Genomic DNA, 22,976 nt, shown 5'->3' on the forward strand with positions numbered 1-22,976 from the left:
TGACAGTTTGGGCATTTTATTATGATATATAAATTTTGTCATCTTAAATTATTTTCTATGAGTTGAACAGGAAGGGATTATTGTGGAAGGGGGAATATACAAAAATAAAAGGATATTGAAAACTACTGCATCACCACATATACAACAGTAAAGTACTTTACAAGCACTTAGAGAATCAGACTTACAAAAATAAAATTATGACACATCCTTATGCATTTCCATCAGTAACGTGTTCTCCCTTCACTAACCTTCAAACACCTTTCAACCCCACCTCCAGGTCACGATTCATGTGGCAGGATACTTTGCTCATTTTGATGGCCATCACAGTATCTGGAAAGGAACACGTGCCAGGCATCAAATACAATAACCAATTGGTGAGCTGCAGGGGAGGAGTTCAGAACTGAGGGATTTGTGAGGAAAAGGGGTAATCCTCAAGGAGCAGTTTACCTGCCAGTAGAGATGGGGATCTCCCTCACCAAGATCCAACATTTCCTATGAAGTGTTCCCCTGTCTTCGCAGCTCTGTGTGCATAGTATGCAGAGGCCCCTACAAGCCTGGGGAACTTTGAGATCCACAGACTTCAGTGGAACTGAATGGCTGTGGTAGAGAATGGATCTGATGTTGTTTCAGCTCTAAAGAGGGCAAAGATGCCTTTCCATGCAGGAAAAAAAGGCACGTTAAAACCACAGTGCCTAAATATCCCCTAGCTCACAGCGCTCACACCCTGAACCATTCACCTCTACATCAGTCTCACGCTGCCTTCAGTCCTCAGTTTGCTCTGCAAAGTCTTTCTTCATCAACCTTTCGGTGACCTTTCCTATTTTATTTTATTTTGTAAGACTCACTCAACATAAATAGTAAATAGCACTCACTTCTCTGACCAGCAGCTCACTCAAACACTGCTATCAACACTCAAACCTCATTTCATCATTCCCAAGAAGTCTGCACCTAGGGTGCAAATCTGTCTCTATTTCACATTGAGAAAAGAATGGAAAGAAAGAAGCAGTAAACTCTTTTGGTCAAAGTTTTCCTCTGCATTTTGTGCAACGTGTTTTGTGAATTGTTAAAAGGCATTAATAAGCTCAGGTTCCCCTTTTTGGCCCCTAATACAATTACAGCAATGCAGGCAGACCAGACACGTGCATTCTCTGTTGCATTTTAGGGGTAAAGCAATCACAGAAAAGAAGGGGGGAAAGGGCAAACCTCTCTCCTGTGAGCACCCTCCCCCCCCCAAAAAAAATAACAACAAACAACTTACAAAAAAAAGACAACATAAAACCAGAAGCCCTTTGTGAAAGCTTCTGATCCCAAAATAACTACTGATGGAAAGTAATTCCTACAGGTGGAGTCTGACTTAACCCATCGGGCGTGCAGGACTGTGGGTAACCGGCATAGTAGGAGCCTTAGGAGAAATCATGTAGCCACAGCCTGGGCTGCTCAAGGGGCCTCACCTTTCTAAGCAGCATTTTCTATGGTCTAGGTTTATCATTTGTGTCTTTGGGAAAACAGGTGAACAGAAATCAGTTGAGATAAATAATGTTCCGTTTAAAAGAAAAACATCTCTGTAGTGGAACTAATTGTTCCTTTTAGATGCACAAAACATACTACAAATAAGGCACTTCTTGGCTCCTGGGAGCAATTCTTAACTGGCACCATGCACACTAAATTCAAATTCTGCTCTTGGAGCAAAACAGCAACAAATCAGCACTTTTCCAAATTGTGAGCAAGGTGACTTTGGTCTCAGTGCCTCACCCAGGTGTGGGGCTGGCAGCAAGAGGGACGGAGGGTGGGTAAGGGGTGGGATTTGTGCCCACGCCAGGGTGAGGACTGACCGGCTGTGGTTTTGCACAGGAAGAGCAAAATCTCCTTCTAACTCCAGCTCTTACTGACAAGAAAAGCAGCCTGTGATGGGCCCAATGGAGTCACCATCTAAGAAGGTACTTTCCAAAAGTTTCTACAGATCTCGGGCACTTACTTGGCAATGTCACAGTTCTGGACGTGGCCCAGGGTGGCAGCCCACCACGGGCTGTCCATGGTTATACAGCTCCGTGTGTTGGCAGCCTGGGAAGCTAAGCTGCCTGCTGACTTTTTTTTCCCGACGTGGCAAGATGAAAAAAGCTGCCTAAGCTCAAAGGAGCAGGAGCATGTTAGGTCATTTCTAGTCTATTTGCAGAGAAAACAAAGAATAAAGATTCAAAACAGCCTGGTCAGGGAGGGAGGGGACCCTGCACCTGTGAGACTTTGCCTTAGTGGCCCCTGTCCCCATGTGATCCAAGACCAAGCTGTGGTTTAGGTCTATTTGCACACTTGTTTTTTGAGTTGTTTTTCTGTTGTAGCCAACGTTGAGAAAGAAGAACAGCAGGCAAAGCAGGCAGAAGCCTGCAGTTAGTGAAGATAAAAAAGCTCATGAGATTAACCTGGTACACTGGTTCTGTCATGCACATGATGGAGAGAACTTGCTGAAAAGCTGAAGCCAGGTCTGTCATGCAAAATAAATACGTGGCAGGATTCCTGGAAAAACAGGGAGTCTGAGATGGACTCATCCGCTTGGGAAGGCCCACATGGCTGGGCAGGTCTCTATCCATGAACCAAGAAGCTGGGTCTTGGAAATCCAGTAGGACATTGCTCTCTACCCAGGCTCAGCTCCCAGATGATAGAGGCAGAGTTCACCACTGCCACAGCTTACATTTTTCAGTACAAATGATGTTGTCAGGATTTAAGTTTGTGTCTAAAAATCTTCTATTTACCTCTGGTGGATAAATTCAGCTTCACGAAAACTTTCATAAAGGTCACAGTTCTGGTCACACCTACCAATTGCCTTTTGAAACTGATGGAAAAAGTATCTTTGCAGGTTACTGTGTAATTCTTCTTAAAGTTTGCCAGACTGCCTGGTGTTTGGTTGTTTTTTTTATAAATCACTGTGGGTTTGTGCGTCAACAGTTCTGGGCAATCAGCTATGTCTTGTTGACATTGTTAATAGGTTTTCTGACTTGGCTGCTTGGCTGTGTTCTGAAATAACTTGATCAGGCTTGCATCAAGTCAGAAACAACATGGAAAGTTTAAAAGAACGAAAGCTGGAAATTAATTTCCAGAACTATACGGTTATTTTCTAATTCTGGTCTCTTCTGAGAGCAGCATGTAAAAATTCTTGGTAAGATTTCTGGAGACAATTCTGTATCAGTTTCAAAGGTTTGCAGTAGGCTCTTGCTTTTTCTCAGCAAGTTACCAAAATGAAAAAATACTGGGAGATGTGATTCATCAGTGGGAATGGTTTACCTTAGGATGGTTGAAGTGACTACTGTTCTCTCTATGCTTCTTGGTCCTGTTGCAGAGAGCTCAGCTAGCCGTAAAGTACCTGTGGACTGCTTGTAACCAGTCTGGATGCTCCTCCACAATCAGCTAAGCTGACCATGACATAGGTATGGAAACTCCTGAGAGGATGAGCAACCTTGCTCTGCAGTTAAGTTAACCCTGTACCAGCTTCTTTAAAGCTAGGCAACATCTCGCTGTGCTACATTCCTCTCCCAGTACCCTGAAACTCAGAGGGGTTGTTAAGTGCGTAAAGATCCCTGGAAACTGGGTATCAAATACAACAAACAGCATGGTACACTTCAGCTACCAGTTATTTCATAAAAAGAGCTTTGGGCTCCTAAACTCTTTGGCCACTTTTAGAAAATAACCCCACAGCTTTTCCCTCTCCTCAGTCTCCTCTGCACCCTCTTGCTTAGGCTGGGCTCTCAGACGAGCTGGCTGTGGATCAGGGTAGGCCTTTCTCCAGCCACTTGCTTGTGACATCCCCTGTCATAGATGTAAACATCTAGCTGCTGGCAAGAGCGCCGTGCACCTGCTTTCCTCCTTTTTCAGTGATAGTCCCTACTCCCTCAAGCAAGTTAGGTCTGAAGGTACTGCAGTGGTATGATATTGCAGCTATCTCCCAGGTGAGCTGCTGGATGCAGGTCATGAAGAATTGACACAATTAACATCAACTGCATTTAAACTCCAGGAGACTTGGCTTGGTGTGTGCTGGGCAGAATGGTCTTCAGCACTTTGCAGGTGGTCTTCTCTTTGCAGGGACCAAAATATTTCTGAAGGCTACAGTTAATCTCACCTATGTGCTAGACAAGATGTACAGAGCCCACAAAACAGGACTCTGCTACGGATAATGGGGTCCTCTGTCATCTTGATTTCGTCTAAAACATAAGTCAAAAGCAGATATGCTTGGAAAAAAAAAAAAAATAGAATAAAAACCAGACCATGAACATCAGGAACGTCACAAAATGTAAGCCAGCCTTTCACTGATCAAAACCATCCCATGCCCTGCAAGCCAGTTCAGCCTCACCCAAGATGACATTTTCTCCAGCCATTAATATTCAGTCGTCATCAATGAGGGCCCAGCCAGAGACCCAGTAAAGGCCTCAGCCTCCTTGAGGTCACAAGATTGCCAGGCGGGCGGATCAGAGGGTCTCACTGTAGGTGACGCATGGGCTGGTTTCCTCGCAGAGTTCCAGCTGCACGCTGGAAGAAAACCAGCGCTTGGCACAGCCCAAGCTGTAGTTGAGGGTGGTCCGGTAAATGTTCTTGGCACGCTTAGGAAAAATGATGGTCGTGCTCTGAAACCTCAGTGGCTTCTGGCGGGGTTCAAAGATCAGCTGGGACTTGTAGTTCCGCCAGGTGCAATTGGGTGCAGCAATGACTGTCTCACTGTAGGTGGTGACGGTGGGGATGGGGCCGTAGATGATGTCATCCCTGTAATGCTTCTCAGAGTCATACTTCACCTCGGAATTACACCTAGAGAGGACAACAAGGTATCAAAAATAGCCCAAGCAGCAAAAGAAAGAGGATGAACAGAACTCTTCTCAACCCTTTGGAGCTGGGAACATCTGTGCTTTCTTAGTGCACTAGCACTAGAAATGTAAACCCTACAACCCAAAGCAGAGAGCCAAAAGGATTCTTTCCTGCTGGGTGCACCTTGAGAGAATCCCACCTTGTGAAGCCACCTCAGCATTTCTTCAGTCAACTTAGCCTGCCTGTTTGTGCGAGGACAGAAAGGACCTTGCTGCACTGGCTCCAAGGAACCTGCTTCTTTCTCTGTCTTCCACTTTTTTCTCTGCACTGAGCCATCAGAGCACAAAGGTAGCCAAACTCAGCTTTATGCTGGGAGATGAGGAGTGAAGCTGCTCACTGGGGCCTACAGAAAAATACAAGTGCCAAGGTGGTAAAGCAAAGGGATGCTATGGAGTATGGCTGGGCACAAAGGAAGTGGCCATGTTAACAGCTCTTAAATGAAGAGCTCAGTTGATTTCCCCACTCCCCAAATGCTCCCCTGGCATTCAGCAGCCAAGGAATGTGCAGCTCCACGTTTAAAAAAGAAAAAAAAAAAGATTAAAAGCTGGGTGTGTGCTTGTCATTACCTCTACCCGGAGGGGGGTTGACTGATTGTGCACTGTATGTAATCTGAGCTGCTGTAATGTATTTTGCACAGCTAGGGTGTAAGCAAGTCATTCAGCGCACATAAAACAAGACTCCGATGTAATCACCATAAAAACATGCCCGCCGGCAGTTCCTCAGCAAGCAGAGATTTACTGGGGTACATTTCCAGAGAGATGTTTGCATAAGTTGAAGGGGGGTGGGAATTGGATCTAGTCCTCCCACCATCCCTGCCCTAAGCTGTGTGTAACTGTGCTCCATGCTGTTTGCAGAGCACATTCCACACCAGCAAAAGAAGAGCCGAACAGTGTTTGTCCACAGGCCATTGCCTCCAGTTCCACAGGAGGCCAGAATACCTCAATCACTGGCTAGAGGGACCACCCTGTCATGAGGAGGAGATGGTTCTGTACCTGTGAATTTTGGTTTCTCTGCTGCAAGGCTAACAAAAACAGGTACCAATTATAACGGTGTAGCTGAGGATACAAGTCAGCAGGGCACAGTGTAGACCAGCAAGCCTACAGAAGGTCACAGTTTTCTCCCATTGCCTTGGAAATGAGCTGGCCTTGGAAGGAAAGTCTTCTCTTACAACCTACTCCTCCACCTCTGCCGCTGTCTGTGTCTTTTTAACTCAGGCATTACTCTCCTACCTGTCTCTCTCTCCCTTCCTATACAAATAACCACAACTCCCATTTGTAATCACATTTAATTTTTTGGAGAAGAAAAAGCACCAAGAAAAGGACAGACATCCCCACTCACCCAACCCGGTACCATCTGTACCTAATTTCCTGCACGGGCTCAGGGTTGACCTCAATGCTTTCTCCAAAAAACACAGGGTACATTCGAGGTCTTATCTCCGACACGGACGGGTTCAGGAGCAGGTAAGGCATCTGCAGGGAGGAACAGTGCTGTGAGTGATGGGACACAAGAGATGAGGTTGGCACAGTTTATAATGTGCTGTGGCTGGGAGCTGAGCAGCCATCAACAGCATTCACAGGAGACAGCATTTCTGAGTCTTGCTGAGCTTGGTTTTTTCAGAGTCACATGGAAGACAATGCAGGTGACAGGCTCTTTAGCAACAGGAACAGGTATCTGCAACAGCAACAGGACCAATTTCACTGCACACAAGCTAAGCTCACCTTGCTGGTGCTCAGCATAATTGAGTTTCCCCTCATAATCTCTTTTTCTAGGTTTGAAGGAAGGTGCTCCACCCCGTGCAGAAAGCTCAAAGGGGAGGATTGCTGTCAAGTTGGAAAAGAAAAACAAGCTAAAGATGGTTGGCATAGGCAAGTTCTGCACTGACGAGTCTTGTACAGGCCTAACCATGCTGCCTCTATTTACAGCTTCCATCTCTCAGGACTGATGTGATGCAGCAGGCTGCCCTCCAGGTTCCACCGCTACCCAAGTTCCCACCTCACTGTGCCCGGTTCACCACCCCAGGTATGGCACTGCCCAGATCTCTGGCACCTTACGCTGCAGTATCTGGCCTTTGAATGTTAACCCTTCTTTTTCTTCTTCCTTTCTTGTTTCTCCTAAGAACTGCAATTCTTTAGTGTTTGTCTTTAACCAGTGGTCAGTTCTAAATTACCAAAAAACAATCAAGCAGCTTCTCTGGCTGCAAGCTCTTACAAAGACTCAAAGCATGAAGGGCTCTGATGTAACACAGAGATAGGGCCCACATCTGCCAACTTAAAGGATGTGGCGTTACTTGAGTAGTGCTTGTATATAATATTCTCATACGTACACATGAATATGTATGTGCTGCAAATAATGTAACCCTTAGAACAACTCCTTGGTAGGTTAGCAGCCGATGAAGTCTCCATGCCAAGAGCAGCTGGCTTGCTCCTGGGGATGTTCTAGTTAACCACACACAGATGAGCATGGAGTGAGATACTGGGGCATCCTGTGGCCTCTGTGATGCAGGAAACAAGCTTCAAGCTAGGACTCCAGCTTCTTCAAACCATAGATTGTTAAGACTAATTTCCTCCTGAAGTTAGTTACTCTGACAGACTGTCATAGTCCAGGCTAGGCTCCCCTTCCCGGTACAAAAATGAATAATTCTACTCCTCAATAGTGGAGCGCCCACTCAGATATCAGTTCTCACATATATGGGTTCTGTGTCTAGACCCAGCCCAGAAGCCAATTAAGCCTAATCCTAGAAAAACGTCATTGTGGGTTTTAGTTCTTGCCACTTCTCTGACAGCAGTACTTCATGACGCACAGGGACACAGGGTCTCTTTAAAGGACATGGCTGGCAGCCACTGGCCAGGGCTGAAAGGTTTCTAGGTGACTTAAAAGCTCAGAGTTTTTCCACTTTCCAACATGTATAAACCATGTGTGCTGGAATTAGTCATTTTTCATCAGTCTCTTGTCAATCAGATTATCTTGGGGCTCATTGTACCAATGAACATAGCTGAGGGTACAGAGAAACTGGCTTGCTCTTCCCATGTCACTTCACTCTGCCCTCCCCAGCACCTTCTGAATGGCAGATACAGGAGCAGCACCGCAGCTGTGGCCCAGTACCTGCTTCTAGCACTGGGCAAGGTACTCCAACTTGTGCCCTGTCCTGTACCCCATGCAGATCCCCACAGTGTTCCCCAGCTCATCCCTCAGCTGGTGTCAACTGGCAAAACTCCCCTGAGCCTGCTCAATAGCATCAGCTCACACTGTCTAAGGTCTGGTTTTCACTGGTGGCTTGGGTTTTCTGCCTGAGGCTAAAGCAAAAAATGTCATTGCTTCATCTGAATTTTCTCTAAGCCCTTCAATTCTGTGTCCCAAAGCCACAAAGCTATTTACTCCTTCCATACTGAAACGTTCCTGCACTCTACTACGGTGTTAACCTGCAATATTAAATGGCTAACCCTTCGTTTCAACTACTTTTGTTCCACTGTCAAAAAAGGACAATGCCTGAATGGGTGTGGGGGAAAAAAAGAACAAGGAGCATTCTGACTAGATCAGCACAAGGGAAATCCTGGTGTTAAAAGAGTTCTGCAAGGTGCTGTATTAAAGAAATAACTTGAAAGAAGCAATTTCAGTGCTCCCAGGGAAACAAACCTTCACACCTATTGCTAGCATATGTTGACACTAAGCATGCTCTGAATGTCCCTGGTGACAAGGATGCAGGAGGCAATGTCCTTCCTGTGGTTTAGTGGGAGTATTCTTGGGGCATGTGACCCCACAGCATTTTGCTGCTCAGTCAGAACAACGACAGAGAGGCCAACACTGTTGAAATCCCAAGTCCCACAGCAGGGAACAGGAAACAAGAACATGCTGCAGAAACAATACCCATCTGCATGGAGGAGATGGGTCATGCATGACTGAAACCGGAGTCCAAAAGTTGCCACTGAATTTGGTGGCAGTTGGATTAACTTCTCTCCAAGTCAGCTCTGAATGGAGTGGTGATGAGACTATTTGCACTGCAGGTTACCTCACCTAGACCTAAGCCAGGAAGGCTAAAAAAGGGAATAATGCATTTCATCCAACTAGCATTAACAGATCTGCAGATGACGCTTGATTAGTTTAGAAACCTGGGGCAACTGCAGACCAGAGACTTCTACCGCCCAGCAGAGACCATTACAAATTAACACTTATCTACCACAAGCAGTGCCATGAGCTGCTGCAGGTGGGAAACCTTGAAAGTCACCCAGAATTCTGCATATGGAAGACTTAGATAATTTAAAAAGCATGCTCTAAAAATAGAGATCATCTGTAAGACCCTCCAGTCTGCTCACCAAGCAACTGCATTGCTTGTACAGAGTGGAAGGGTCACTAAACAGTGAGCACAGATTTTACAGGGCAGCAACTGAATGGAGCTTCAGGTGACTTCTTGTTCCGCCTCTGGTGGTGTTCTGAAATACCTGCTTCTGAACATGGAGTTTGGAAGCAAGTAGCAGTGCACCCAAGCCTTCCAAAGGATTTGTCTTTGGAGCTGAAATGTTATATGCTTGACACATGCCAAAAACTGGCTTTTTGGCAACAGTTTGACACCCTCTCCTTCCAATCTAGTTTAAGGTAGAAACAAAGCAAAAATGCTCAGCTTCAATTCTTTTTCCTTCTGTACGGGAATGGTTGAAAGAACAGAAATGCTGGACTTCTGACCCCTCCTCCACCAGAGAAAATGACGGCCTTTGGCTCATTTCTATCAATCACTCAGCAATCTCAAGACACTTCAGAAATAAGGTGAGTTTCTTTCCAGCCCCGCACCACAGATGGGCTGAATTGAGCAGAGTTTGTTCATGATGGAGAGGAGAAACGTGTGGCTTTAGAGTAGGCTGCCCACAAGCGATCCATAAGTCAAGGTCTGTCTATCCAAAGAAACCCTAGGATTGCTTAGCTGGAAGACTACAGGTAGTACTTAATTATCTGTCTTAACCAGCAAAGGGTTAAAGTAGTATTAAAATGCTGAAGTGATTTCTTGTTTGGCTGCATTTTTCCTTCTGCTTTACCTCTGATGCCTTTCGGGCATGTAAAGGCCTGGGCAGCTATGCTGTTTTTTCAAGCAGTACATAAATAAATACACCCCCAAAAATAATTCACTGAAGGGAACTCAATCTACAGCTGACCAAGTGTGCTGCTTTTATGCTAACATAAGCACTGTGGGGGACTTCTTGCTTTAGAACTGATTCATACCTGCCAGAAGTGACATATCAGTGCCTGCATCCTGGGGGCATTTAGACCTCAGAGTCCCTAAACAGCAGCAAAAAGAATACAGTAGGCAGGATAATCTTATTTTACACCAGAATAATCTTATTTTACATTAATTCGAGTTAGTGGATTCTGTTAAGGTGCTTTTTACTTGGGTGTTTTAAAGGAATAGAAGCAGAGTTACGGTAAATAAAGTGCCATGAAATTGGCCCTGACCATTCCTGTAGCTTCCAGACTTCAGGCACCAATGCAACAAAGAAAGAAGGAAATTAATGTGACTTGAAACATATAAACTCTTCAGAAAACTTTTCCCCAGAAAGCAAGACAGATCAGAACAGGCTGACTTCTTTAGCTATGGCCATTATGTGGAAGGCACTAGGATTTGGCGTTAGCTCCCTAGGGACTGTAAGGGGAAACAGTTTTCCAGGCACCAAGGCTATAAACAGGATACAGCTTTCCAATTTCCCAGCTCCTAACTTAGCTAGGGCATAAGCAAATCTCTCACCACATTTTCCCACTATGGCAACAAGTCAGGTCCATGAAAATGTCACTTTACTCAGCTGTTATTTACAGCTGTAATGAAAGATCTAGCTGAATTATTTGACACACATCTACATTCTCCGCTCTAGCTGATAAGCAGTGTTTGTTTAACAGACCATTTATTTTCCCATGTATTGCATATTACAAGTAATTTATACTAGAGCCGGATGAGATTTTATTTGGAAGTGATAACAGTAAATGCAAACCTCAGGTATAAAGCAGGGCTTTATTACTTCAAAGAATTAATTCTTCCTGTCTGTTGCCTCTTCTGTTTCAAGTGGGAAATGTATTACCTTGCTTATTGCCAAGTGTTACATACGGATGCAACAGAAATTAAACAGCCAGAAGCCACCACCCTAGATATAGCCACATTATTTTAGGATAGATGATGAGACTCCTATGACTTTTTCCCTGCTTGCCTTTATCACAAACAGCCTGAATCAAGACCACATGCACAACCTTTCTCTGCTAATTCCACTGATAATACAGACTGATGCCTGCTGAATGATTTGCCCAGTCCCATCTCGTTTCCACAGCATTCAGAGACACTTTGTGGCAGCAGGCACTGTGCCAACAGTGCAGTTTCAGTTCAGTTACACATATTTGCACTCCAGTCCCTGGAGAAACACTTCTGCTTGGTGCTAGCAATGCATGCTGCACCCCGCTGACACTCCTTCCTCCATTTGGGAGGATTGAGCCATCAACTACTGCACAGCAACAGCTCTGTCAGAACAGACTAGAGCCAGGATCAGGTGGGTCTTAAAGGAACGAGACCTTGATCTGCCCAGAAGGGCCATTGTCACAGCCTGCAGATTAGGTGAGGCTCACTGCCATTCCTCTCTTCCCTCTCCTTCATTGCTGGTGTTGAACCAAGGAGGAAGAGAAGTGGGAGCACATTCAGAACTAGACGGGCCAAGGTGCAGAGAAAAGCCATCTGTGGTTACACTTTTCCAGGCTGCAGACATGGTGACCAGCAGACAAGAGCTGAAACCACTGCCAACATCTGCCAGGAAAATTCCTGCAGGATCCCACCCCATGGGAGTGGTTCAGAAGAGGGTCAAGATGCCAGGTAGCAAATGCCAAGCTCCAAGGTGAGCCATGCTGCTGTGCCAGATGAGTGCCTTGCTCTCCATACAAGCCTGGAGCTTTCCTCAGTTGCTGACACCCATGCGGACTTAAAAAGACATCACCTGCTTTGCATGCAGGCTGTGAGCTGGCTCAGGTTGGGGTGTTTCTCACATGTGCTTTCACTGGGGGTGTCGGCAGGTCTGCAAGTCACGTATTGCATGGAAACGTTTTGATGGTCTACGTTCCCCACTCAGTCCCCAGAAGACAGCCCCCTTTCCTGAATCTCTTTCAGTATAAAACAAGATGCAGGCTCTGTGGCCCCAAGAGTTCTTCAATATCTGGCAATTCAGGAAGAAGGCACACAAGCTAACCCGGACTCCATTGATGGAACCAACCCATGAAGTCTACACCAAGAGACAAAGAACGCTCCTCCGCAGTGCTGAAGATGAAGCTAGAATCTCCTCCCCTAATACTGATTCCAATATTGCATTGCTGTCAACAATGTAAGTAGGAATTCCCTACGTGGGGACATTCATCTGACAGCCCATCCACTGGGACAGTCCCACTGAGGTCAGCACTCAGTGAGGCAAGTTGAATTCATAAATGTTTAGTTTTTCAAATAAAGCTGAACTTGTTGGCAACAGCAGTGGGAGGGACAAGAAGTCTGCTGCTTCAAGAAGTCATGATGGATGGTTCTGCAGAAGAATATGGTCCTGATCTCCTCTCATGTCCTTGAGGAGCGATGCTATTGGATGCTAAGCAGTTATTTCAGTGCAGCACTAGCAAGAGCTCACAATCAGTCCTTCTGGCCTAAAACTATACACACAGGCAACAACAACAGGGAAAACTCTAAGCAGATCTGGCTACTTTGATGTGATTTCATTCCCTGCCCTTCCAGCAACCGCTTCTTTGTGTGCATTACTAGAGATTTATTTCACTTTATATATGTGCCTTTTGGCCCAGCATTACAAGCAAAGCCTAGGGAATTCAGTCTTAAGAAGCAATTTAATCATGTTTCAGATTTAAGGGGCAGAACTAGGTAAAAGTCACCTTCTATTTTCTTTAGGATATTTGCATTTCAGCAGAAAACAATTAACAAATTTTCCATGTGGGTTTTATTTCAATAAGTAAAAGCTAATTTCTCCTGCACTGCAAGTAAAATGCAAGGAGAAGAAAAAAAGAAAAGGTCCCTAAATGGTGTTGAACTTGTGGTATTTATGACTCTGGCCCCAAATTGCCTTTCATATTTTCTTGGATCCCAAAGCTGTAGCCAAATTGGCTGGTTAAATGGGAATAAATGGTGCATTGTCTTTGAAACAAAGTCATACTTATTAAAGAGAAAGGAGTTTACTTTTTCAGAGTCACAGTTAATGACACAAAGCAGGCAGAGCATGGATTTTACACACAAGGAAGTCTTCGATAAGAGCATGCAATCTCATTTCAGTCTGCATGAGAAGAGCTCTCCCAGAGCAGAAAAATCCTTCAACATATTTGTGAAGTTAGAGCAAAACAGCCGACTGCAAAGGAACGCGGCTGGGTTCAGCCTGGTGGTTTTGATAGGTCTGCAGCAAGGAGCAGTATGAAATCCTTCCCACAGGTCTGGAATGTTGTTTTCTTCACCTGACAGCAATTTATTGTAACTGTACATACTAGAACGTTGGCCATTAGTAACTGAGCTTATATATGGTTTTATAGTATTATACCACAAAGAATGCGGGCTGCATTCCTGGTTCTGTCACATCTGTAAGCAAAACAAACACTAATAAGTGATTAAAAAAAACCCAACCCCGCGCCTTGGTGTGCAAATAGCTGCAATTATTGATTTGCCAACTCTGCAGGCTCTGATGAACGGCAGAGTAGTGGAGTTAAACACATTCATGGGTTGTGTAATTGCTTATAGATCTGCAAGTCCTTGTTAAATGGGAAGATTAAAGCTAATCAGACACTGAAATGCTCCCCATATTTCTCCCATTTTCTTAACAGCTGCAAGTAGAGTGTTGGAAATTAGGAGTGAAACTGTGCAGTCAAGTGAAAATCCCTACCAGTTCCATACACCAAACAGGCAGAGTTAGTCCTGCACCACTCCAATTAAAGCAGTCTAATTAGGTTCAGTATCAGTATCTTTTAGTCTTCTGTACCTACTAAATGCACAGAAACATCTGCAGTGCATGGCACCCGTCTGCTAACAGCAGGAGCCCTGGGCTGCCCGTACTGTATGATGAAGTATGATATAAAAATCAGAAAAGAAGAATCTAAGCTGTTCTTCAGAAATACTTAAATTATTTTTTTGTGTTCAAAGAAAGAAAAATAACTTGAAAATGTAATTTTGCTGTATGTAGATCACTGGAATAACTACTTTTTCCCCCTGTGGGAGCACTAAAACTCTCAGTCCTATCAGACCAAGAGCAAGAATAGCTTTTTCTTACCCTTTTTCATCTCTAATATCTAAGGGCCTTCTTGAGAGCAGTGGTGGCTGGCTGTCACGATAGCTGGAACAGAGGCCCTCACACCCCCATTGCTGACCTCTGCAGACATCTCCACTCCAGCTGTTTTCTGACCCAGCAAGCGTTCATTCATTTTCCTCCCACATTTTATTTTACAGACATGTAGCAACAGCCTGATCCCACCAAACCAGAGGAATGTGGGTAACTGAGTGTACAGCCCCATCAGACAGCACGCACCCAGGCGCCTGCAGGTAAGGCTGTGTAGTGGTGAGAGCTTGTTAGTGGGCTTCGGATTTGATTTCCCTATTTAACATCTCACTCCCTCCTCCCCATACTCTGCTGAGACGTTCTTGGGGATGGTCCTGGCATACCTGACAGCAGAAGGCAGTTTGGATTAATACACAAAAATAGCCTTCAAACTTGAGAAAGGAAATGAGGGTAGAGTAAGTCACTGCAAAGCGTCTCTGCTGGGAATTAGTGTGAACAGTCACTATTGCACAGGTAGATGAACTTTCTCCACGGCAATCTCTGTTGCTGACAGCTTTTATTCTGCACGGAAGCCAGTTAGCTGTGTGCAATACACTTCCAAACGTCTTTGATACGTCAAAGAAGCCCGTAAGGCCCCTGGGGTGAAGTTCCACCGTCCTTTAAATCCCTCTCCCCCCTCTCCCACCGTCGCTTCTGCTCTTACCCCTCTGCCGTCCTTGGCCTCGCGCCGCTGCCCCGGGGTCGGGGGGTCCGCGCCGGCGCCGCCCCCGGGCGACAGGGAGTAGAAAGGGGGGCTGGGGCTGGGGGGCAGCCCCGAGTCCGGGCTGTCCAACAAGCCTTCCCGGCTCTTCTCCTTCAGGCTCTCGTCCATCCCTTGCAGCTGGAGGTGCCCTACCATGTCTGGGGGGCAGCGAGGCGGCGGCAGCGGGAGAAAACCCTCCGGCCGCGGAGGGACGGGAGGGGAAGGGCGCCCGGGGGGGCTCCGATTCCCGATGGCCGCCACCGGCCTGCAGCGAGCCGAGCCGAGCCGAGCGGGACGGGGAGAGCCGGCATCGGCCGCGCTGTGCTGCCCGCCCCTCAACCGGCCCCGCGCCCGTCGGAACGGACGGGAAGCGGACAAAACCCGGCGGCCCCGCCGGCACAAAGCGCAGGGCGGGGGGCTGCAGGGCGAGCCCCGCACCGCTCCACGCGCCGTTCCACGCGCTGCTGCCGTCCGCCCGCCGCCTCCCGGCGGCACATTTATCCGGAGAGGGTGGGAGGGAGCCGGGGAGCGCCCTCCCCTTTCCCCGGCCCCCGGCTCTGCCTGGCTGTACGTTTTCAGGCTCTTCGCAAGTCGGGAGCGCCTTTGCCAGCGCCCTGCCGCCCTCTCCCACCGGGCTGCTGCCCCTGGAGAGACACGAGGACCCCCAGGCGTCCACCCGTCCTCGCGGAGTTGCGCTTCGACCGTTCTGTTCTCCCTCACCCCGAATTATCCCTCACCCCGGGTTTTCCTTCACTTCTGTCAGATGGTTACCTCTCTCCTGTCAGGTTTTTACCTAATTTCACCCCCTCCCATCACCCATCCCGGCAGTTTTTTTTTCCTGTGGGCACGAGGGAGGAGCTCTTCCAACAGCCACCATTCCTCTTCATTTTGGGGCGGCTTTAGCCAAGCACTGAGTGGCTATGGCAGTCCCACGGTGTATATGCAGCTGCCGTAACCCCCTCTCTGGTGGCCGTGCCCTTTGGGTATTGCACGGCTCAAGACATGAGCATCTCTTTCTTTGACCATCTCCACAGCTGCAGGTTCACAGACACAGAGGAAGTGGCTTCACCATCCATCGCCATGTGCTTGGGCCACTGTAAGTGCGATTGGAGGGCACCCCAAAGCCCAGCACACTGTTACCTGGGAGGAGCATGGTGCCTGCACTGAGGTGGATGGGGCAGCCATGTAAACCCTCAGGGTTTGGAGAAGTAGTGGTGGTTAAACAGGTCAGGCTCACAGAGGCCAAGATGGATGTCTGTTGCACAATAACTGGCTGACGTTAACAGTATCTTGTCCACAGTCCTGGTTATGTTTTTCTCATCATGTTTTCTCTCTACGTAGAGTCCAGACTGTGAGAAATTTCAGGCAGGCCCACTCATAGTGCTCAGCCTGGTGGAGCATTATTTGCAGCATGTAGGTTTCCCTGGGAAGCTGTAGACATCTAACTGGCCCAGCACTGGGCAGAACAGGACCACGGCTGTTTGTGCTACTCCAATAACAGTCCATGAGCACAACGTTTGTAATGACATCTGACAAGAGTGTGGGGTGTCTGGTTTTGCATCTAGCGATGATGACTTTTGTGACCAAGCCCTGAAGATCACACAAAGTCCTTGGAAGGAATTTGATGCTAAAAGAGCCCTCACTCCATCTCCAGCAACAGGTCACGCTTGGAGTGGTAGGTGACCTTGCCGGCTGATAAAGCTGGATTTTGTTTAGGCATATTCTGCTCTACTCAAAAGGAAAAGCCATGGATGCCCAAATCCACCCTTGACTGCGATGAGGGGCCCTCCTCACAGAGACTGAAGTGATTTGTATGTACTGAGCTGTGCAGAGGAATGTCACTGATTTATAAATGTCAAACAGGCTCCGAGCAGCCCACACACGAACCTCAGTGAATTCTTACCTCTGACCCACTCGTTGGCTCCAGCAGCCACACAGGCTGATTTAGGGCCCCTTACTGTAAGAGCTTTAACATCTCACACAGGCTATGGCTGATCCGAAAATGTCAAAGGGGACCAAAGGTCAAAATTTCCATAAATTAGGCTCTGGCTTGCTACCTATCACGTAATAGGATTCTCTAGCCAGTTAATGCTGGCTACACTACAGGCATTCAGCACAGCAGTTCCCCTGCAGCCCTGTTCCCCTGCCCCTCTCCTGAACTGTTGAGACTGCATGTGCAAGGAGAAGGAGTATCTTCAAAGTTGCTTTCTTCCAGGAGAAAAAAACGAGTAGAACAAAGGACTCAAAGGAGTGAGTACCCTATCCTTTACTTCTGTACAGATATATTGTAGCTTGGGTAGCAACAGGAAGAGTGACTTCTTTTTCTACTTCTTGTTTTGAGATCCTATAATCCAGTATTTCCCGCATCTAAGTAACATTCTGAAAATTAAATATCAACTCAATACACATTTTCAGTGCAGTGGTGGATGTTCACAGTTTAGAGTTTTCCAAGTCCCATATTGTTGAAATGCGAGGCAATGTTGAGCAGCCCTAAGCCTACATAGAGGTACATAGGGGTAACAAACTTCACTTATAACTGGCAAAACTGCTGCTGGTTTCTGCAGGGCATGTGTAGGCATATATTACAGTGCTATTACTAATATCTTTAAGGTTAGTACTGTGCAGCTCAAACAAGATGGAGTGCTCTCATGTAAATCACAGGGTAGCAGATAGTAAGAAATGCCTCCTGTCCTGACAGCTATGATGAAATGTTTTTTGTTCACAAGCCCTCCTGAAGCAACAGTCTGATTCTTGGCTAATGAAAATCAGGCTGAATAGAAATTCATTGTGGGTGTGATGTGCAGACACAGTTATATATATCATAGAATTGCAAGAGTTGGAAGGGACTCTCAAAGGTCATCTAGTCCAACTCCTGTGCAATGAACAGGGACGTCTACAGCTTGATCAAGAATGGCATCGTGTCCCTCAGGCATGCTGACTGCACCACACAGCTTGGTGTCATCTGGAAAGTTGCTGAGGGTGCACTTGATCTCACTATCAATGTCACACGAGCACAAAATCATGTAGCACAGGTAGGAAGTCATGAGGGAGGGACGCAGAGAGCCTTCCTGATGTGAGCAGCCCAGCTTCTGAATGAAAGCCCAGGCCCTTCCTTGAATCCACTGGGATTTGAACCTCTGCATTCTTGGGTAGGTCCACTGCCTCCTGTTTCCCTAGTTTTTCTCTTAGCTAGATTTGAGTACCTTAAGTATCTGCCATCCCACAGACATGGCAAAATGTCAGCATCACGTGCTAAGTTTCCTTCCACTGCTGCCAGGCTTGAAAGACAAATACTGTGAGAGAAGAAATAGACAGGATACAAACACCTACATCAGGACTTTTTCTGAAACAGGCTGGGTGGCAAAATTGGAAGAATGCTAGGAATGTCCATTCTGGTTCACTGTCAAACCTGATCCTTCAGAACACCCACAGCATAACTAGCCCCAGTATGAGAATGGCTCAGGCCACAATTGGATGTAACTATGCTCTCTTGTTCCTTCCAAAGAGGTTCGGCCTTTCCTCTCCTTGTGAGAACGGCACTGAAGTGAAGCAGCAGCATCACTCCATGCAAGGGGAGGGTAATCACAGTGCAGGACCCACATACATCAAGCCCAGATCCCCCCTGCCTCAGGTACAGCTTTGCCAAGCCACCATAGGGGCTTGTGGCTTGTTCCTGTCTCCCTTTAGTACACTGCTGTGTCAATATTGTACTGTGGGAGAAACCAGAACGCTGTGCAGTTCGTTCAGGTCTTGGCTGCACCTGCCATGGCCCTGTTACCCTTACCAGATAAACAGTCCCTCATAGCAGTGACCTGGAAGAAACTGTCTAGAAAGAAATGGAAGCCAAAGCCACAAAAACTATTTTTTGGGGGGTCAGGAGTGGCTGTTTTTGGCAGTAAATCAAAGGTGGAAAATTTTCTTGGAACATTTTGGGCTTGACATGAAGGTAGTGTATCTTTGTATCTTCCAGCAATAGACTTCTCTGCTGCAGTCAAGAAGGGTGATCTCTAAAGGACATGCCCAGAGTTACATTCATTGTTACTTTCAGTTTGTTACTGCGCAGAGTGAAGTGCTACAATCAAGGCAAACAACGTAACTGAATGTTGTATTGCAGAATGAACAGAGGGTCCAAAGCTCAGAGAAAAATTATCATAAAAGCTTCTGCCTACTCTGCTGGCCTTTGAGAAGGGCACTACATGTAACCTGTTCAATTGCCTGTTGAGTCCAGACAGCATTTGCTGATGTTGTTACACACTTAAGTCAAAACGCTTCCCTGCCTCACTGCCCTGGCGAAGGACCTGCCCGTTATCCTGTGAAATTTCCTCTGCTTGTCTGTCAGGGCTGCTGTGCTGTAATCTTGGGAGATAATCAACTGCGAAACCATTCATAAATCACAGCTTACAGAATAGATGCTGCTAGCGTCTTAAATTTCAAGCTTGTGAAGCCGTCATTTCAACAGTGACAGTCAGAAGGGAGATTAGGAATTCCTTTACATGGAAAAGTTTTTCTTGGAAGAGCGACCTTCTCTTTGGTTGCCTATAAATACAGTCATGTGGATTTGATTTTTACATGGCCCTTCTGCCCGCTCGAGGGGAGCACTCTGCAGCCCCGGTGGGCCTGTTGTAGCACCAAACGTGTGCAAGGAGGACTGTGGTGGGATTTGAGCAAGTGAAGCTTCAAAAGCAAAGAGCTGAAGCTTTGCTGGGTGCCAGTGGAGGCCAAAAGGGCTGTTTGGGCTGCCATGACAGGATGTCCCACAGAACCAGATGCCTCCTGGCTCAATACTTTGTACCTCTGCTTCTGATTGCAGAATAAGAGTAATGCTGTGTCATGTCATGGTGCAAAGTGAAGCATTCAGATTTTATCTGCACTTGTTGCTTAAGGCTGGAAGGGTATGGTGACATCTGCAGCCAAAAAAGTGAATGTAGGGCTCAACTGACACTTCAGTTGGCTGAGAGGTGCCTGTCTCTGATCCAAACTGTCTTGCTCTGTTCATTTGAAAAAACCACTTTGCAGAGGAAGAAAGGGAAGAGCCTCTGTATTGTTCTCTGCCTCCTGAGTGTTGTTTGACAGCTGCCTCCATTTCCATCCATAGAGCAGAGTAGGAGATCTAATAAGAAAGCCAGAGAAGAAAGGTCACAAGGAGGAATATAAGCTGCCAAGATGTCTAATGTGTTTTCCTTCCATTACTCTTCCATTCACAGTGGGAACTGGGTGGCACTCTGCTGGTATGCTTACACTCCCTGATTTATAGAGGTACCCTATGTTCCTATCCTACTTAGTTTTGTGACTAGTGAGGGGAAAATATTGTTCTAGGTAGGACAGTTTCGTTCTAAGCACCATTAGAGAGAAGTACCCTAATGAATTTAAAAGTCAAAAATCAAATGTTTTTGATTTTCTGGGGTTAAAATAATAATAATAATAATAATAATGATGATGTTGATGATGATGATGATGAAGAAGCCTGGATAACAGTGAGGATAACACACCCCAAGAAAAAACATTTTCCTCAGATTTGTTTGAAGAGTGCAAGACCAGAGGGGAAATGTGAATCCTCACTGAGCAACTTATAGATTAAATTCTTGACTCAACAGAAGTTACAGTAAGAATTCCTGTAGTTCATATTCTTGGCTAGTCTGTTGGAGTAGCGTTGAGTCTCTTTGATTTATGACATATTATCCCTCTTCTCATGTCTCACAGTCAGTGGCTTGTTTCTTCTCCAGGTATCCACCCCATCTGGCATGTTTATAAAGCTTGGAAGGACAGCCACAGCCTGTTGAGACATGGCACATTGAAAACAGGTCATTGCACAGCGACATGTGATGGGCAGTAGGAGAGATGGCCTCATTCATTTCTTACCTCTATTTTCTACAGCTCTCAATAAGGTATGACATAAATGAAATGATTTGTGCACCATATGGTGGTCTGGGGATTGGAAGGCCATCTTCTTCCAAGAACAGTAGCTGTCAACTTGTCACTTGTGGAAGGAAACCAAGAAAAGCAAACCTATAGTCAGCTTAAATTCACTGTGCAGAAGCTGCATCATTGCTGAGAGCCCACAGATAGAAAAAAAAAGAAAAGGAAAGGAAAGGAAAAAGTCAGAATTCACTGTCCTAGGGAACTTTTCAAGTTAAAAGTCTTTGGTTCCCATGTCTAAGCTAATATACTACTGACAATTAGCTGCTTCAGGATCTCAGCATCCCTCCTAATAAAAGATTGGAAGCTACGGATAGAGCCTTCCTGGAGGATATCAGTCTATAGATCCTGGAACTCAGCAACTTCCAGGATTGTTCTTATAAATCATTGAGTTGAAAATCTATTTTCTTTCTTTTTATCCTTATCAACAGGCTCTTAGCATATCACTTACACGCATATCTCCTTCATGGCAATCCAGGAATAACCCTGTGCCAGTGGGAATCTACTCAGCCTCTTGATTTCTGTAATAACCAGAGACAAGACCCACTGTGGCGTTCAGACTGGCTGACTTTAGTACTGCTAATCAGTGTCTGACCATGTACCCAGCTGCTTAGCAGTCTGAAACAACACCCCCACACATGATACAAATTTGGGCTGGGCTGGTTAGCCAGAGTCCTCTAAGTTTACTTAATTGCTTTCAAGAACTTAGCCATGGTTGATGAGAAGTGTAGTCACCTGTCCACCAGCAGCTGGGCTGAGACCTCAGGAGTCATCAGCTAAATTATCCTGAATTGATGACCTGTAGAATAAAAGCACTACAACCCAGTCCCCATGATGCACCCGGTCCTCATTTCCTTTTGTATTTCTTTAATAGAAAAATAACAGGAAAAGTAATTACTGGCTATGTGAAATTTAAGTTCATACAATATTTCCTATAAGGCTACAAGCAACTCCTTGTTAAAGCAGATAAGTTAATCTATCCTTTGGTTTGGGTCACAGTAGGTTTTCAGCTTTAAATCACTGTGGCACAGTAACTAATGGCATTTACCATAGAAATGATGTTGAAAAAACAAGGAACCTGAGCAATTATTAGGTGTATATTTCCAGTGAAAACAACCCACATACAGGCAGTGTCAGTAAAAAAGGATGATTGATCATCTGGACTTTGTTCCCTTGCATTTTCCTCCCCTCTTCTTCTACAATGCAGTATTAACTTTAGGGCAATTATTGTAATGAAATCTGCCAACAGGCTTCAGTGTGAGAAGTTCTGGCACCACCAGGAGGGTCTCAGCAGGGCATTTTACCGCTGGAAGCTGCAACTGCTCAGCAAGAGGAGCATGGTCCTTCCCATCATTCAGCTTTCAGAAAGACCAAGGTAAGGGTTTTACCAGAAGTGGGGCTTTTTTCCACTTTGAATTCTTAGTAAAATGTTGTATGTTCTGGTCTTGACTCAGAGCTCATTGAAGTCAATGCAAAGACTCTTGTTGACTTTAATGAACAGTGGTTTGAACCCTAAAGCTATAATGCGATCAAAACTCCCACTAAACTATAAATATGGAGGTGTTTTGTTTGCACTGCAGATACAATATTTGGCTACAAGGCAAAGATGCTTGAGATTGTTTTCTGTAGTGGTTTCTGTGCCCCTTTCAGATGCTCAGTATTTTTACTGCACTGTTTATAATTAGAATTTTGTTTGTTTGGTTAAATAAATCGGCCAGATTCAATCTCAATGTAAAACAGAAGCAACCAAAAGCTACTAAAGTCACTGAATTAAATTTGGCTTATCTTACCAAGTGTGTATGTTGAACAGTTCGCTTGTAGTGCGAGAGATCTTGTTCTCATGGTACAATATGCAACACACACGGATATTTTCTGGTCAGAAAAAAAGTCAAGGACAAAATGAAAGCTTAGAGCTCAGAGCTTCTCACTGAGTGGTATCATTTTGAACAACCTTTGGAAAGGTGTGTCACTTGTTCTCTAGACTGCCACAACACCCTGGGATGCTGTAAAAATAGCTGGCAGTGCCTGCTTGACAGGCAGGAGACGTGTGACCCTAAATTATGATGTTTTCCTTTTCATGATGAAATGAATGCTGCCTTAGACAGAGGCTGAAACACATCTGTTTGCGGTGGGAATGCCATTTTAGGCCCATTTCTTTTGAAAGTAGGGTTGGAATTGCCAGGGATCAGCAGAGCTCCAAGCTCACAAAG

The 22,976-nt window shown here is 45.8% G+C and overlaps 1 protein-coding gene and 1 long non-coding RNA gene across 4 annotated transcripts in view; one reads left to right on the forward strand and one right to left on the reverse strand.

The window, feature by feature from the left end:
* RFLNA (refilin A) lies at positions 1–15,323 on the reverse strand. The gene is made up of 3 exons (XM_015877832.3): positions 14,812–15,323; positions 6,205–6,314; positions 1–4,788 (listed from the first exon to the last, which is right to left on the reverse strand). Exons 1-3 carry the CDS (start codon positions 15,004–15,006, stop codon positions 4,455–4,457), a joined length of 639 nt encoding a protein of 212 aa, XP_015733318.1. The 5' UTR covers positions 15,007–15,323; the 3' UTR covers positions 1–4,454.
* LOC146759641 (uncharacterized) overlaps positions 6,775–22,976 on the forward strand; it is a 52,383-nt gene continuing 36,181 nt past the window's right edge. For 2 of the 3 annotated variants that reach the window (XR_014949063.1, XR_014949065.1), the window contains exons 1-4: positions 9,464–9,603; positions 14,279–14,371; positions 20,574–20,735; positions 22,016–22,141. This is a non-coding gene — a long non-coding RNA (uncharacterized LOC146759641). Of the gene's footprint in view, positions 6,813–9,463; positions 9,604–14,278; positions 14,372–20,573; positions 20,736–22,015; positions 22,142–22,976 lie in introns of those variants that run through there. The other variant, XR_014949064.1, reaches the window with a different exon arrangement.

Source organism: Coturnix japonica, chromosome 9, assembly GCF_054131305.1.
Source record: "Coturnix japonica strain WE chromosome 9, WE-NBRP24, whole genome shotgun sequence".
NCBI classification, from domain to species: domain Eukaryota; kingdom Metazoa; phylum Chordata; class Aves; order Galliformes; family Phasianidae; genus Coturnix; species Coturnix japonica.

Bases quoted from the DNA above. Each gene is read 5' to 3' on its own strand.
- RFLNA (XM_015877832.3), bottom strand. From the start codon at position 15,006: ATGGTAGGGCACCTCCAGCTGCAAGGGATGGACGAGAGCCTGAAGGAG. The intron at 6,315-14,811 runs GTAAGAGCAGAA...TCCTCCCTGCAG, and splicing joins AGGCCAAGGACGGCAGAGGG to ATGCCTTACCTGCTCCTGAA. The intron at 4,789-6,204 runs GTACAGATGGTA...TGTCCTCTCTAG, and splicing joins GAGCCCGTGCAGGAAATTAG to GTGTAATTCCGAGGTGAAGT.